This window comes from Seriola dumerili, unplaced genomic scaffold (genome assembly GCF_002260705.1).
Source record: "Seriola dumerili isolate Sdu_G_001 unplaced genomic scaffold, Sdu_1.0 BDQW01000550.1, whole genome shotgun sequence".
NCBI classification, from domain to species: Eukaryota; Metazoa; Chordata; class Actinopteri; order Carangiformes; family Carangidae; genus Seriola; species Seriola dumerili.
Window position 1 is genome coordinate 2,132,624 of NW_019174805.1, and position 16,715 is coordinate 2,149,338.

At 42.9% G+C, this 16,715-nt stretch overlaps 1 protein-coding gene across 1 annotated transcript in view; it reads right to left on the reverse strand.

The window, feature by feature from the left end:
• Window positions 1-16,491, reverse strand: part of LOC111236019 (neuronal acetylcholine receptor subunit alpha-7-like) — a 42,411-nt gene extending 25,920 nt beyond the window's left edge. The window contains exons 1-3 of the mRNA XM_022764604.1: window positions 16,423-16,491; window positions 13,359-13,498; window positions 6,833-6,877 (exon numbers count right to left, since the gene is read on the reverse strand). Of these exons, the coding sequence (XP_022620325.1) occupies window positions 6,833-6,877; window positions 13,359-13,498; window positions 16,423-16,477 (240 nt within the window). The 5' untranslated portion in view covers window positions 16,478-16,491. The remainder of the gene's footprint in view (window positions 1-6,832; window positions 6,878-13,358; window positions 13,499-16,422) is intronic.
• Window positions 16,492-16,715: the final 224 nt, after the last annotated feature.

Consider the following 16,715-nt stretch of genomic DNA (forward strand, 5'->3'; position numbering starts at 1 on the left):
AGAGAGAGAGAGAGAGACAGAGAGAGAGAGAGAGAGAGAGAGAGAGAGAGAGAGAGAGAGAGAGAGACAGAGAGACAGAGAGAGAGAGACAGAGAGAGAGAGAGAGAGACAGAGAGAGAGACAGAGAGAGAGAGGAGTGTGTGTGCTGCCAAGAAACATCAGGACTGTGTTGATGTCTGATTTGCATACACAGCTCTGCCGGCCCTCATTACACTTCAGATCCTCCCTGAGCTCTCTGGTGTGTGTGTGTGTGTGTGTGTGTGTGTGTGTGTGTGTGTGTGTGCGTGTGCATGTGTGTGTGCGTGCGTACGTGTGTGTGTGCATGTGTGTGTGCGTGCGTATGTGTGTGTGTGCGTGCATGTGTGTGTGTGTGTGCATGTGTGTGTGCGTGCATGTGTGTGTGCATGTGTGCATGTGTGCGCGTGTGTGTGCGTATGTGTGTGTGTGCGTGCATGTGTGTGTGTGTGCATGTGTGCGCGTGTGTGTGGACGATCTGAGGCTGCGATGGCTTGAGGTCTCACAGCCTTGTTTACTTCCTGTCACTGGGCTGAGATGTTTCTCCCAGAGGAATCTGTTGAAAGCTGAAGTGCCCCCCCCCCCGATGAAATTTCAGACAAACTTCTAACAAATGTTTTCAACATCGTATTTGATGTTTCTGGTTCATCACCATGTTCAAAAACGTGATGAATACGTTTAAATTTATAAAGAAGCATAAAATGACTTTTTAATTAGCGTCATGCTAAATTCAGCTGTGTCACTTTCATCTCTGTCACCAGCTCAACAGTGTGTGTGTGTGTGTGTGTGTGTGTGTGTGTGTGTGTGTGTGTGTGTGTGTGCAGACATGGAAACATCTTCATCAGACGGCGATGACCTGGATGTTTGAACGCTCAGCAGATGATTCTGAAGCGACTCCGCGTGAAACTGATTTGAAACGTCTTGTCGTGTTGATGACGAGTTTTTGTGTGCATGAAAAATATTCACTGATTTAGTTACTATAGCAACAATAGTGATTTTCAGCAGTTTATACTTTTGTGGACTTCAAGGACACGTTGAAGTCAGACTGCAGTTGGTGTAAAACTGGATTAACTGAGTCCAGCTGCTTTTAACTGAGTCGCCTCAGAGTCTGTGAAATGAATAGTGCAACATTTTGGGAAATAAACTAAAGGCCATGTTGTCGTATCATGTTGTCGTATCATGTTGTCGTATCATGTTGTCGTATCATGTTGTATCATGTTGTATCATGTTGTCGTATCATGTTGTATCATGTTGTATCATGTTGTCGTATCATGTTGTAGTATCATGTTGTAGTATCATGTTGTATCATGTTGTCGTATCATGTCGTATCATGTCGTATCATGTTGTCGTATCATGTCGTATCATGTTGTAGTATCATGTTGTATCATGTTGTCGTATCATGTCGTATCATGTCGTATCATGTTGTCGTATCATGTCGTATCATGTCGTATCATGTCGTATCATGTCGTATCATGTTGTTGTCGTATCATGTCGTATCATGTTTGTTTTCTCTTTAGTTTAGTTTCACTGATCTTTCAGCAGGAGTTAGTCAGTGTAACTGTTTCTGACTGAACACCAGACAGGTGCAGGTTTAGTATCCGTCCTCAGCATCTTCCACTACAGTCTGAGATGCTTTCCCCCTGCTTCCAGTCTTTATGCTAAGCTCGGTTAAAAAAAAAAAAAAAAAGCAAATGTCTTTCCCAATATGTTTGATTTTTTTCTTTAATTACATACTGAAAGTTACCCAGGAATGAATTTTATTTGAAGTGTTGATCCATCAGAAGATATAAAAACCATCTCAGTGTAGTTTCACATCTCCTCTCTCAGGCTTCTCTCTGGAGCTCTAGTAACAACAGGTCTGTGAGCCAATCAGAAGAGAGGAGGCTCTGAGCCTCTCTTCTGATTGGCTGACTGTTTTCTGAGTGATCCAATAAAAATATAGCAGATTTCAGGTAAAAACACTCAGAGAAACCAAATCCTGCAAGGTTTGGATGGTGGGTCCAGGTGGGCGGGGCTTGGTGACTGCTTTGTTGTGACATCACAAAGTTCCAGAAGTCCTGACGGCTGGTTTTAAGGCTCAGTTTCTGAATACAGGCTGTGTGCATTTCTCTGTGGACTGAGGCTTTGATACTTTCACAGTATTAATATAGAAGCTAGAGCTGATCTATAATCACACTACACATGGACACAGACCTTTACACTGGAGGAGCTTTAAAGGTTAAATCACTGCAACCGTTAATTAAACACTCAAAATAACAAATACATCAGCTAAGCAGGTAATTAGGTCACATATGCTGTAATTACTGGTTATTACTTAGTAATTATCAATAATTTAAACGATAAATTTACATTAAAACTATTTGACCTTGTGTCCTGTAGGTAAAAAATTATAATAGAAACTTTACTCATTAAATTACATCACTCTGCTTTCCAGTCAAAAGAGCAACATCATGAAATCAGCGAGACAGAAAAGGAGAGGAAAAAAAGGTGGAGGTATCAGAGGTGAGATGAGAAAGTGTTTTGTGTGAACATGTATTTTTAATGAGCAGGTGAGGACGTCTGCGCTCAGTCTCCTCGTGTCTGAAAAGGTTCAAAGGCTCAAAGAGTCGCAGCAGGACGAGACCAAAAGAGACCTGAGCACTATAAAGCAGAAGAGTCTGACTGATGCAACGCCATAAAGTTCAAGAGGATTTAATGAGGATGAAAAGTACACAAAGAAAGTCGAGGTGTCCCAGAGCTTCACAAGCGGCTCCGGTCTCCACACGGCTGTTACACAGATGTGTTCAGATAAAACTCGTGCTCGTCCGGTGACAGATTTAGTTTTAATCGGATTATCCGCCCCGTCAGAGTTTTGGTTTATATTTGGATCTGTGCCGCTTCTTTAATTCTTCCTTTTCAACAAGATTAAACATGAACAGACCCACTGTCGCCCCGAGAGACACAGAGGAAGAAACACCAGCACAATGAAGAAGCAGTTTCAGGACCACATTTCTAGGATCCTAGTCTTTCATGACATTGCTTCTGTACCGCAAACAGATCGTTCTAAACATGTGTACAACACTAACCCTGGACAGTTTGCTAGGTGGCGCTGCAGCACAAGATTATGGCCCTAGAGATGCAGTCTTAGGATTGTGGTCCTGAAGCTGCAGCCTCCAGTGTTTGGGGCTCCAACAGTGACGTTTAATTTTGACATTGAAAATAAAATTGTCCTGTCAGGCTTCTGAATGTAAATAAATCAAGCGCTTCTTTGCTCTTCCCATCAAGCCCCGCCCCTCTCGACACCAAAACGGTGACAGAAAGTTGAAACTGAAAACCAGCAACACTGAAGAATCGTGACTGTTACTAAAAAAAAACACATGAAGAAGAAATCTGAAGGTTGACATTGAAAAACATCATAATGCAACGTTTATTTGAGGCTGGCGCTACAGGCGAAAGGTCGAGACTGTCCTGTAAAAAAACCACAGGTCGTCTGTGCAGCAGGTTGTTATGACGTCATAGTCAGGTTTTGTTGCTAGGCAACATCTTGTGGCCATAGTGATGATGACAGGAGCGAAGGGAAAAGTGTCGGTGACATAGAATAAAGATGGGGGAGTCCACGTCAGGAGGAGGAGGTGGTGACCAATGTGACCATTCGCTGTTTATTATTGTAACCATGACAACCAAGGTCCGGTACACCTGCCGCCATAGGGGCGCCATTACAGGAGAGATGGTTGTTCGTTTTGGAGGAGGTGTTGGAAACGTCACATGATCATTAAAATCAATCCTGCTGCAGAACAAACACTTTGTTTGTTTTTATGAATTTCTTTTAAAATTTTCTGGAGTTTTGTTTTTGAAATCTTTTTATAAACCAAAGTGTCAGTCAAAGCGGAGAGGTCGAACCTGCTGAGGAACGAAAGGTGGGATCAGCTCGTTCTCCTCGACACGGGGTTGGTAAGTTACGATGGGGCTTTAGAACTGGTCTGGATGTTGTAAAGACAATCAAAAAAATAACTGGCAAATTAAATGATAATAAAATGAATCATTAGTTGCAGCTATAGATCAAATACCAAGCGCTAATTAGCAAATGTGAACATGCTAACATGCTAATCTAAGATGGTGGACACATTGTCTCAACGCGTTAGCATGTCACTGTCATTGAGATTTGTGCATTTTAAGTCTTTATGAATGTGTTTTGTTTGCAGTGATGTGTGTCTGAGAACCAACAGCCTGAAAATAAAAAGAAAAACTCAAACAAAATTACTGACGAGCTATAAAAATCCGAGCTCTTTCACGAGGCCCTGAAGGCAGCAATCTGCTCTGAAATGTCGATATCGAGGCTGTTTTTTGTTCTGAGCTGAAGTTTAGTCGTGCGCCGGGAGGAAAAACTTCCAGAAGCTCCAGAAAAAAACTCTGACATTAAGAAACCCACACACACAACCTGGTGCTGAAATGTTTCCTCTCGCTTCAAGACATTCACAAAAAATAAATAAATACAATGACTCCAGCAGCAGCAGAGGAGGAGGAGGAGGAGGAGGAAGAAGAAGAAGAAGAAGAGGAGAGGCGGCCGCCAAATTAAATTAAGCTAAAAGACTAGCTGGTCCGGGGAGGGAGCTGCAGAGGGGAAATGCTGAGCCTCCGGGGGGGAAGCAACCTTTCCATGCGAGAGGAGCAGATTAGGCCGGATTAGTGCATCACCACTTTACAAACACACATTCCACAGGAGCCGATACCAAACCTAATTAAATTTGGACAGCTGCATGAAATGGGTTTAGGAGGCTCTCTTAATGAATTCCCGCGCTCTCCATTAGCTCTGACATTCACACCAGAGTCGGCACCCGGCCGACAAAAGGCGACGGGAAGCAGCTTTTTCTCCGAGTGAGACGAGGTGAGAAGCAGCGGGAGCCGATATCAGAGAGGTGAGGCTTCAAAGCGCCGGAGGAGTCTGACGGAGGAGCAGAGAGAGAGTATTTGTGGAAACACAGAGACGTTGTGCTCTGTGTTCGATCCAGTTTCTCCCCCGTCACAGAAAAGCCTATCTGGGTCAAACTCCACAGCTGTAGTCCTCCAGAGTCTCCCTGGGAGCCGGGCTTGTGGGGGGGTGGGGGCTAGGACAATGGAGTAGAGTACCAATGTTTACCTGGTTACTTCCAACCAGACTCAGAAACATCTGGAACATCATCCATCTAACACTAAATCATGAATCAATACACCAACTCCCAACCGACTACGGCCTGGTAATTAAAGCTCCTCCAGTGTAAAGGTCTGTGTCCATGTGTAGTGTGATTATAGATCAGCTCTAGCTTCTATATTAATACTGTGAAAGTATCAAAGCCTCAGTCCACAGAGAAATGCACACAGCCTGTATTCAGAAACTGAGCCTTAAAACCAGCCGTCAGGACTTCTGGAACTTTGTGATGTCACAACAAAGCAGTCACCAAGCCCTGCCCACCTGGACCCACCATCCAAACCTTGCAGGATTTGGTTTCTCTGAGTGTTTTTACCTGAAATCTGCTTTATTTTTATTGGATCAGTCAGAAAACAGTCAGCCAATCAGAAGAGAGGCTCAGAGCCTCCTCTCTTCTGATTGGCTCACCGACCTGTTGTTACTAGAGCTCCAGAGAGAAGCCTGAGAGAGGAGATGTAAAACTACACTGAGATGGTTTTTATATCTTCTGATGGATCAACACTTCAAATAAAACACAGAAGAAGAAGAAAATATGGGACATTTAAAGGAATATTTTGCAGCAGCTGGTTAGTGTAGCTTAGCATAAAACCTGGAGACAGGGGGAAACAGCTAACCTGGCTCTGTGCAGAGGTAACAATATCCACCTCCCAGCTCCTCTAAAGATCCCTGATCAACACTTTATATTTTTTTTGTTTAAAGAAGCAGTTTGATGCAATTATTTTCGTTCTTTCTGAGACTAAAATGTTTCACACTTGTCCAGCTCATGAACACCAAACTGTTGTTTTCACACTGTGTTTCTCCGGATTAAAGTCAAAGACTATTAACATCCACTAGAAGCTGTTTCCATAAATCCTCAGAGAGATAATAACGGCTGTTTTTCTACCACAGGAACAATTTTAGGATAAATCAGGATTAACTGCATTTTCCACCAGAGGAACCAGGATCGAGATTCAGTCCAAGCCTCAAAAAGCCCCTGATCTGGGGGCAGCCCTCCCTGACGGCCCAGGAGGAGCAGATCCTGAGCTTTCAGTACTTCCTGATCCGGTACCTGTCGACTTTACCTGACCTCTAAAGTTCTTCAGCTGTGGTGCGAACTCAAACAGGAATAAAGAAACTACTACTACTACTACTACTAAACACACACAGTATGAACCACATATAGTGTCGGGAGAAGACGTGGAGAAAACACTGCTTTTCTAGAGCCGTTTGGAAACAGGACAGTGATGTGATCCACAGAAAATAAGAGGTGTGGGTGTTTTAACATGTATGACACACGACTAATGGATGTTGTAGTTGTTCTGATTTATATCCTGGAGCTATTTAATCACAAAGGGTATAAAAGTTCATAAAGCTTTTTAAAACACATGGTTGTGCTTAATTTGATCCTTTTTTAACTACAGTTATAAGGATGTTATTAGGACGATCAAAGCTGGTTCTTCCTCTGACTGTGTGCTGCACCTTTACTCTGGAATATACTTTAATACCTTCCACTCAGTTTGCAGATAAAAGACTTTCTTTTTAGCTGAAATAACGGAACAGCAGCTCAGGACGAAGAAGCTCAGACTACTGGCTACAGATAAGAGTGAGATGTGGATAAAGGAACAGAGGAACACTTCCTCTGAGGAGGGGAGGGTGTGTCAGATGGAAACTCACCAGCTGCAGCCAGATGTTGGTCGTCAGCACCTGGTTCTTCTCGTCCTAAAAAGAACAGAAGAAGAAGAAACCAGTGAGTGTGTGTTGTGTTTGAGGGCGACTCCTCTGATTCGCTGGTAAAAGTCTGTCCACTCTCTTCTTTCATCCCTTTAAATGAACTTGAGTCAGCGGAGGATGAATATGAATAATGTCAGTTTGATGAATGTCCGGCCTGTTAATATATTCACAGAGAATTAGAGGAGGCGGGATTGTAAGAGAGAAGGACATAGAGAGATAAACAATGCAGAGTTTTAATGGACGACTGACCTTCAGTGAGCTGTGGGTTCTAAAGCAGGTCCAGCTTCTATATTAATACTGTGAAAGTATCAAAGCCTCAGTCCACAGAGAAATGCACACAGCCTGTATTCAGAAACTGAGCCTTAAAACCAGCCGTCAGGACTTCTGGAACTTTGTGATGTCACAACAAAGCATGTTATATTTTCTTCTTCTTCTGGGTTTTATTTGAAGTGTTGATCCATAAGAAGATATAAAAACCATCTCAGTGTAGTTTCACATCTCCTCTCTCAGGCTTCTCTCTGGAGCTCTAGTAACAACAGGTCTGTGAGCCAATCAGAAGAGAGGAGGCTCTGAGCCTCTCTTCTGATTGGCTGACTGTTTTCTGACTGATCCAATAAAAATATAGCAGATTTCAGGTAAAAACACTCAGAGAAACCAAATCCTGCAAGGTTTGGATGGTGGGTCCAGGTGGGCGGGGCTTGGTGACTGCTTTGTTGTGACATCACAAAGTTCCAGAAGTCCTGACGGCTGGTTTTAAGGCTCAGTTTCTGAATACAGGCTGTGTGCATTTCTCTGTGGACTGAGGCTTTGATACTTTCACAGTATTAATATAGAAGCTAGAGCTGATCTATAATCACACTACACATGGACACAGACCTTTACACTGGAGGAGCTTTGATAAAAATTGAAATATCTCAAGGCTTGACTCAGGAAGGAAAGTTGGTTTGTGGGTAAAAACCAAGTTTATAATCATCAGTGGTTTTGTCACCACATGTGACACCTTTCACATTACAGATTGTCATTTCAATCATTATTGATGTGAAATTATTGATTAGTGCAGCTTTAAAGTTGATAAAAAGATGAACTCGTGCACAGACTCAGTCGTTGCAGTTCTCCTCCTAACTGTGTTTCTGGATTGATTATATTTTTCTCAGAGCATTTTTCTTTCCCTGATGTTAATCAGTTTGCAGTTGGAAACCTGTTCTGATATACGACGCTCTCACACTGTGACAAAGTATTTTCCCGACTAAAGTACAGAAATGATGCGATAAATTACTCCTGAGCCGAGGTATTGACCCTGAGCTCGAGTGTTTCATCATCGTGTCATAAAGGCGGCAGCAGCCTGGATGCAGAACTCCATGTTGGGGCGGCTGCAGGAAAACCTCAGCAGCAGGAGGAGGGAGGAAACTGGGGGTCAAACCCCCCCCCCCGGCCTCACCTGGGAGTCACAGATCGGAAACAAAACCTGCTCGTCCGGATATAAACCTCAGGAGCAACGAGGCAAAACGGCAGCAGCTGTGAAAGTGTGCCGAGCAGCTGAGCTGATACAAGCTGATAACTGCCCCCCCCCACTCCCCACCTTCCCACCACACAGCTCGCAGCCCCCTGACAGGCTCCTGTTAGCAGACCCGGGGAGGGATGATCTGGGCGTTTAAAGAAAAATCTCTTTTTATGAGATACTAGCTAATGTGCCGTGTCCTGACGTGCAGCCGCCGCTTCACAGTGAACGCTGTAGATCCTGTTCATAAAGCTCCTGTCATGTGACTGTCTCGTTAACCCTCACGCTCCACCAGCATGAAAACTATAAGACAATAAAACACCAAGTGATTCTGAGACAATAACCCCGCCTCTGTGTGTTCTGTGTATCTGCGACAGGTCTGTCCCAGCAGCTGCAGACGCCTCTCACTGTAATACAGCTGTAATGGATTCCAGCGGTGACCCAGTTGAAAGAGAGGAAAAGTCAGAATCTGGCGAACACACAGTTTCAGTTGTCACCAGTGTGCTGAGTGTTTACAGGGAGGCGGGGCCGCGCTCTCCGTGGTCGACCTCCTCTGAAAGTTAAAACTGAAGAGAGGAGTCAGGACGTCTGAGGTGTCGCACTGTTTCCACTGAAGTCACTGACGCTCTGTGATATCGTCATATTTAAGATAAAATATCGTCATTATCTTCATTAGTAATTAACAGTTTGGATACTGACGATCAATCAGAAGAAGTTTCTATCAGCTTCTTTATTTACTGTGACTTTGGGATGGATGATGGATGGATGAATAGATGAATGGATGGATGGATGGATGGATGGATGGATGGATGGATGGATGGATGTATAGATGGATATATAGATGGATGTATAGATGGATGGATGGATGGATGAATGATGGATGGATGGATGATGGATGGATGGATGGATGGATGGATGGATGGATGAATGGATGAATAGATGAATGGATGTATAGATGGATAGATGGATAGATGGATGGATGAATGGATGGATGTAAAGATGGATGGATAGATGGATGGATATATAGATGGATGTATAGATGGATGGATGGATGAATGATGGATGAATGGATGGATGGATGGATGGATGGATGGATGTATAGATGGATATATAGATGGATGTATAGATGGATGGATGGATGAATGATGGATGAATGGATGGATGGATGGATGGATGGTGTATAGATGGATGGATGGATGGTGTATAGATGGATGTATAGATGGATGGATGAATGGATGGATGTAAAGATGGATGGATGGATGATGGATGGATGGATGAATGAATGGATGGATGTATAGATGGATGTATAGATGGATGGATGGATGGATGGATGGATGGATGGATGGATGAATGGATGAATAGATGAATGGATGGATGGATGAATGGATGGATGAATGGATGGATGAATGGATGGATGTATAGATGGATGTATAGATTGATGAATGGATGGATGTATAGATGGATGGATGGATGGATGGATGGATGGATGAATGATAGATGGATGTATAGATTGATGAATGGATGGATGTATAGATGGATGGATGGATGGATGGATGGATGGATGGATGAATGGATGGATGGATGGATGGATGAATGGATGGATGAATGGATGGATGGATGGATGTATAGATGATGTATAGATTGATGTATAGATGGATGGATGGATGGATGTATAGATGGATGAATGGATGAATGGATGGATGGTGAGTAGGAATTCTTGTTGCAGCAGCTGAGCAGAAAATAAAGGAATAAAATAAAACCTGGAATGAGAAATAAGCACAATGAATAACAAAATAGAAATAAAATATGTCAATAAATAAATAACAGAATCTATTGTAACTGTTGTTAATTCAAAATGCTACATGCTACATGCTAAAGCTGCTGTGATCCGTTACGTAGGAAGACACAAACATCTCATGAGTCACACAGCCGCCGCACGAAGGAGGAACATATGAAATAATCATTAATCAATAATCATCATTAATGGTGTAAATCTGCAGCGTGAGACTTTACATTCGCCGTGTTTCCTGAGATCATTCACTGCGTCACCTGCTGAGCTGGGACGTCCCTGCCGACGTCCTCCTGCTTTCATAAAGTGTGGGAACTAATTAGACTGGAGCATTAGACTGAGTTTGTCGGGAGCTCCCCGGAGTGACGGCTTTCCCACATCGTTCACAACGACTCTGCCCCTTTAACTGAGTCTGCAGCTGCCAGACTGATGCAGACTTACATAAGTGGGGCCGCCCGTGAACACACTGTCGGGGGTTGTCAGATGCAGGAGGGAGGGGGAGACAGTGTGCACTGTAAGTGTCTGAAGATTCACCTGAGATCAGGAAGTTAAACATGGAGGAATCCTGCAGGAGCTGAGAGACGGAACAGAGCAGCAGCTGAATCTGAATCTGTGTCATTATCTGTTATTAATGAATAATGAAACACGAGGCTCAGTAATGAAGAAGGATTCAACGCTGTGAAGGAAGCTGTGTGTCAGAAAACCGATCCAAACTGTTTCACCATGAGACAAGTGATGAAGACCATGTGATGAATCAAAACACCAGGAAGGAAAAATGACAGATGACACAAGGAAAAGATGAGTTAGGAAAGATGATGTGACGATGAGGATAAATAGAGATGAGACTGGAGAAGACAATGAAATGAAATGAAGCATCGGATGATAACAGTAAAAAAATGAAAATCCTGGTGGACGATTAAAGTAAAAGATTAGTAATAACAAGGTGAGAAAAGGAGAAACGCGACAATGGGATTCAATTCTTATGTAATTATATGTATTAAAGCTCCTCCAGTGTAAAGGTCTTTTCCAGACTTCTGGAACTTTGTGATGTCACAACAAAGCAGTCACCAAGCCCCGCCCACCTGGACCCACCATCCAAACCTTGCAGGATTTGGTTTCTCTGAGTGTTTTTACCTGAAATCTGCTTTATTTTTATTGGATCAGTCAGAAAACAGTCAGCCAATCAGAAGAGAGGCTCAGAGCCTCCTCTCTTCTGATTGGCTCACCGACCTGTTGTTACTAGAGCTCCAGAGAGAAGCCTGAGAGAGGAGATGTAAAACTACACTGAGATGGTTTTTATATCCTCTGATGGATCAACACTTCAAATAAAACACAGAAAAAGAAGAAAATATAACATGCTTTGTTATGACATCACAAAGTGCCAGAAGTCCTGGCGGCTGGTTTTAAGGCTCAGCTTGGATAGATGGATGGAACATATGGAGCTTTAAAAATTTAAGTTTTGATTAAACACGAGAAAAATTGAAGTTAAAGATTCATTAGAAGAAGACAGTAGAAAAGGGTGGAACTAAATCAGGGTGAAGAAACAGAACAAAACAATGAGTAAAGATGAAGTGAGGTCATGAATCCCGAGACTACAGAGTTTGTAGAAAGGCTGAGTCACTGTATTGATCAGGGTCTCTCAAGCCCCCACAGAATATGTTGATTCTGTTCTGTGGAGCAGTGAGAGGATCATTAATTAACCCGATCAACTAATCAGCGTGTTGTTTGTTGTTATGGAGACTGATGCTGTGTCTCGTGTTGTTTCTGAGCTGACCGTCTCTCTGCTGTTTGACTCACATCTCTTCGTCTTCTCAGCAACTTCTGTCGGAGGTGTTTGATTTAAAGAGAACGGGCGGTTCGAGGGGGGGAAACCTCTTGACTCGACCCTGAGCTGCACAGACAGGTTGATATCGGGGAGGAAAATGTGGATGACAGGAACTTCTCCTCCAGCAGTGAAGCTGTCAGACGGCAGACAGAGAGTGGGAGAGATGAAGGCTGGAGGGGAGTCGGATGAGACATGAGACGCAGAACAACAGGAAACATGAAACAGAGGCAGAGAAGACGACGTCAGATGAGATGAGGCCAAATGAGATGAAGAGAGAAAATCATTTGTTTACACGATGACAGGAAACAGGTGGGTGGATGTTTGAAGGTGAAAATAAAGTTTTCATCCAAATGTGAAAAGAAAATTTTCAAGTGGCTATTTGTAAGTTTTGTCTGCCGGGGGCAGGTGGCGTCGATCGTCACTTCACAACAGCCTCAGCCAATCGTTGTGTTTACCAGACCAGAGGCCGCTTTTGGAAAGTGACGAGACGGGCCGGGGCTAGCTGGTTAGCATGCTAACTTCAATATAAGAGTTGTCTTTGGTGTTTGTGTCCACCTCTGGAGACAGCTGCTGGTGAGTGAAGGCAGGAAGTTTGACGCTGAACTCGCATCGTTTCTTCTAGACTGGTAAGTAAACAGATGCTAATGCTAATGTTAGCTATGTAGCATTAACAAAATGTACAAATAGGAGATCAGGCGTGTTGAATCATTGATCCAGTTTAAAACATACTCGTATAAAGAAGCTTTTATTTCTTGATTTCAAGGCTTTTATCTTCGGTTTCTACCTTCTGATTTATTGATTTGATTGTTTTAACACATGTATTTGTAAATCTCCCTGTTCTACTGACTGACACTGTCTCTCTTCTCTGTGTCTTTTATCGCTTTGTTTTGTTTTGATGATTGTGATTTGTAACTGTGTTTTTGAAAAATGTTGTATAAATAAAGTTTTTATTATTATTATTATTATTAAATAGCTCCTATAAAGGACAGGACTTCTGGAACTTTGTGATGTCACAACAAAGCAGTCACCAAGCCCCGCCCACCTGGACCCACCATCCAAACCTTGCAGGATTTGGTTTCTCTGAGTGTTTTTACCTGAAATCTGCTCAAACTGGCAACCTTCAACCCTACTGCAGGATACATTAGCACCTACTAGCATATCACACTTGAACGTTGGGGGTCAGGTTGCATTATGGGTAATGTAGGCACCAGGTTTTGATTCATTTGCTACAAAACGCATAATGACTTGACCGCCAGCAGGGAGGGACTTTCTAATCATTAGCCTAATCACATCATGGGTAGTTTGAGTGTGTGTGTGTGTGTGTGTGTGTGTGTGTGTGTGTGTGGTGTGTTCTCACCACGTCCATGATCTGCAGCAGGCTGAAGCTGAAGTGCACGGTCAGGCTGTGGGAGTCGTTGTTGACCGGCCGCTCTAACGGGTTGTAGTTCCTCATCAGCTCCTTGTAGAGGCGCCGCTGGTACACCCCCTGCAGAGAGCCTACACACACACACACACACACACACACACACACACACACACACACACACACACACACACACACACACACACACACACACACACACAGGTTGTTTTAATCCACCAAATAACCAAAGTGATGCTTGGTATGCAGCGGACTCTGTTGTTACATCACTGATCCAGGAGCTGAGGACTCTGAATGTTTCTCTCTGGATGAAATGTAAATTTTAATCCTGTTACTCTCTCTCTCTCACACACACACACACACACACACACACACACACACACTCTGGCTGCAGTTACAGACTCTGTACGGTCACAGAGACATGTTCATTTAAATGAGTAAATCTGACTTTTAAGGCTCATTCACCAACTCATAAAGTCAAGGTCTTCATAAACAGCAGATAGAAATCCTGCAGTTTCCTGAGTGTGTGTGTGTGTGTATGTGTGTGTGTGTGTGTGTGTGTGTGTGTGTGTGTGTGTGTGTGTGATCTGCTCTGACAAACAATAACCGAGGGAGGCAGGAACGAGAAGAAGAAGAGTGAAGACAACATGTTGTGAGTATGGAGGTTTATTACAGGAGGAGTAGTAAGTATAAAGTATTTATGGTTTTGTACTTTTCTTATTCTTATACTTCAACAATCACTTTAAGTTTGTTCAACTGTTACATAAAAGCCCTTAAGTTAAGATTTTCCTTAAAATCTGAGTTAATTTAACAAAACACCCTCCGGTTTTCTCCTTAAGTGTTTAAGGTTTTCTCCTTATTTTAGTCTTAAACTTCAGCGATCCCTTAAAGTCGCTTCAATTGTTGCACAAAACACCTTAAGTATTTAATTTTTCACCCTATCTTAGTCTTATCTTAAGGAATCACTTAAAGACTTGAGGGGTCAGAGTTCACCTGGTGAAGGTCCCGTCAAAGAAACAGGAAGAGGAGTCAGCAGCGCTCTTCTCTAATGGGACCCGCTTCCCAAAAGTGTTAACAGGTGTCACAAGCGCTAATGGCAGTAAACAACCTGTCTCCATGGAAACAGTAGAATTTTACTGCTGTAAAATCTCTTTCTCTGCTGTAAATTACTTAACGTTTCTTCCTTAACTAAGGAAACCTTTTAAGAGATTCTGTACAGCTCCCTGAGCTGAGGAGAAATTAACCCTTAAGCATCAGACTTAAGTGGAGAACTTAAGGTGTTTTCAGGTCCTGAACCTCTGTCCTCTGTCTTTAAGGCTCAGAGCAGTGAGATCCACCGTTCAAAGGTCTGAGTGAGTTTCTCTCCTGATCAAACGCACCACGGACGCATCAACCTCAACGGAGGTGAAAGCTCGTCGGGATGATTGACGGGTGCTGGGTGAGACCTGGACTGACGGGGGGGGGGTGACATGAGTGGAGTCGCTCCGCTCATCTTCACTCATTCTGTTTCAGTGTTTCGCTGATTTTCTAACAGAAAAACTGGTTTAAGATTTAAACACTGAATCAACTGTCTTCTTTTTTTAAATTCCATTTTTGCGTCTTTGCCTTTCTCCCAGTGGATGGACAGGAGAGACGCACCAGCGACTTCCTGCACATCAACCCGTAAAGATGGGGACGATAGGAAGACGCACCCCGGACGCCATCTTGCTTTTGATCTGTACAAACTAGATATTTATGTTGCTCTGACTTTAACTCAACTTAAGATTTGTTTAAAAATATTATTTCAACGTTATAATCACTGATATTTAATTAAACGCTGTACCATCGGTGCAGATACTTAGCCTACACTAGCGAAGAATTAAAGCTAGCAAGCTAGTGCTACAACAAGCTAACATTTGAGCGAAGTTAGCTTCCACCTCTGCCTGTGTCTCCGACTTCATCTGCATCTGTGTCCACATCTGTCTGACCGCTGCACAGGAAATAAAAGACGCTGTTTTCATTTTGCTTTTTTCCAGCCGAGGAAGTGAAAGTTAAAAACTCGGGTTTAATGGGATTGAAGCAACAGAGCTGCAGAACCAGAGGAGATAATAACACATCTGACTTTAAACCGTCTGATTCAAATATGTTCTGACAGCCGAACGTATTTTGTGCAAGTTTCCAATTTATGCAAAAAGAAAAGAGAAAAGAAAGTTTTTAAGTTCAGAACATGAGGCCTCCAGTGAAAAGAGGAAACCCTCAGCTGTGTGGAGCGATGATGATGATGATGATGATGATGATGATGATGAGGCTGGAACCTTCCTCACATCAAGACATGACACAAACAGAAATGTCACATGTTCTCCAGCGCTGTTAATGAGCATCTTCTTCTTCTTCTGTGGTGGTTTTAATGGCAGCTGCTGGAGAGTCAGACTCATCAGACTTAGCGGAGGCGGGAAACGAGCGTTCACAGACTCATTGTTTTTGCTCATTTTCTGGACATTCAGTTAAAATGTTTGACTTGAAGTAAAGAGGTTTTTAATTAAAGGTGCTGCAGACAGACGACGGAGGTGTTCGTGTTAAAAACAGACAATCAGAGAATCACTTCACACTAATTACAGCTCTGACGTTTCCAACGTGGTGATTTTAGACTTTTATTTTTCCTCTTAAATGATTTTCACCTTGTAAAACTTGACTTTGTTTTGTTTCTGTCTATTGAGTTTTTTATTTCACATTTTTATTTATTTAATATTCTAATAATCTTCTTCACGAGTTGGTAACATGAAAATATGGAGTTGACATTTGCATCTTGTGTCTTTTTGTTTTAGAAATAATTTGTCATCAATCACTAAGATGCTGTTTTTTAAAAAAATTTTAATTCTCTATAAATAATTATTATCATTATTATTATTATTGAATATTTCAGTTGTTTTCATCCGTTCAATCTGCTGCTCAGTGAGTTAAAGACAGAACCAGAACTAAACCACTGGACTGATTCATTCAGGTGAAGTGTGTGTGTGTGTGTGTGTGTGTGTGTGTGTGTGTGTGTGTGTGTTGAGCCTACCGTGGATGAGGCAGCAGAGCGTCAGGACGTGCAGGGTGAAGATCCGAGCGTCCATCCTCAGCAGCCGCGAGTCACAGAGGAGAGAGACCGACTGGAGTTCCTCCTGAAGCAGCGGAAAACACCAGAGAGAGAGAGAGAGAGAGAGAGAGAGAGGGGAGGATGAATGGAGGGGGAGAGGGGGAGAAGAGAATGCTCCTCCCCCCAAAAACATCCAGAGAAGAAGATTCTGTGTGTGTGTGTGTAGAGGAGAGAGAGAGAGAGAGAGAGAGAGAGAGACCTGCTCTAAAAGGTGG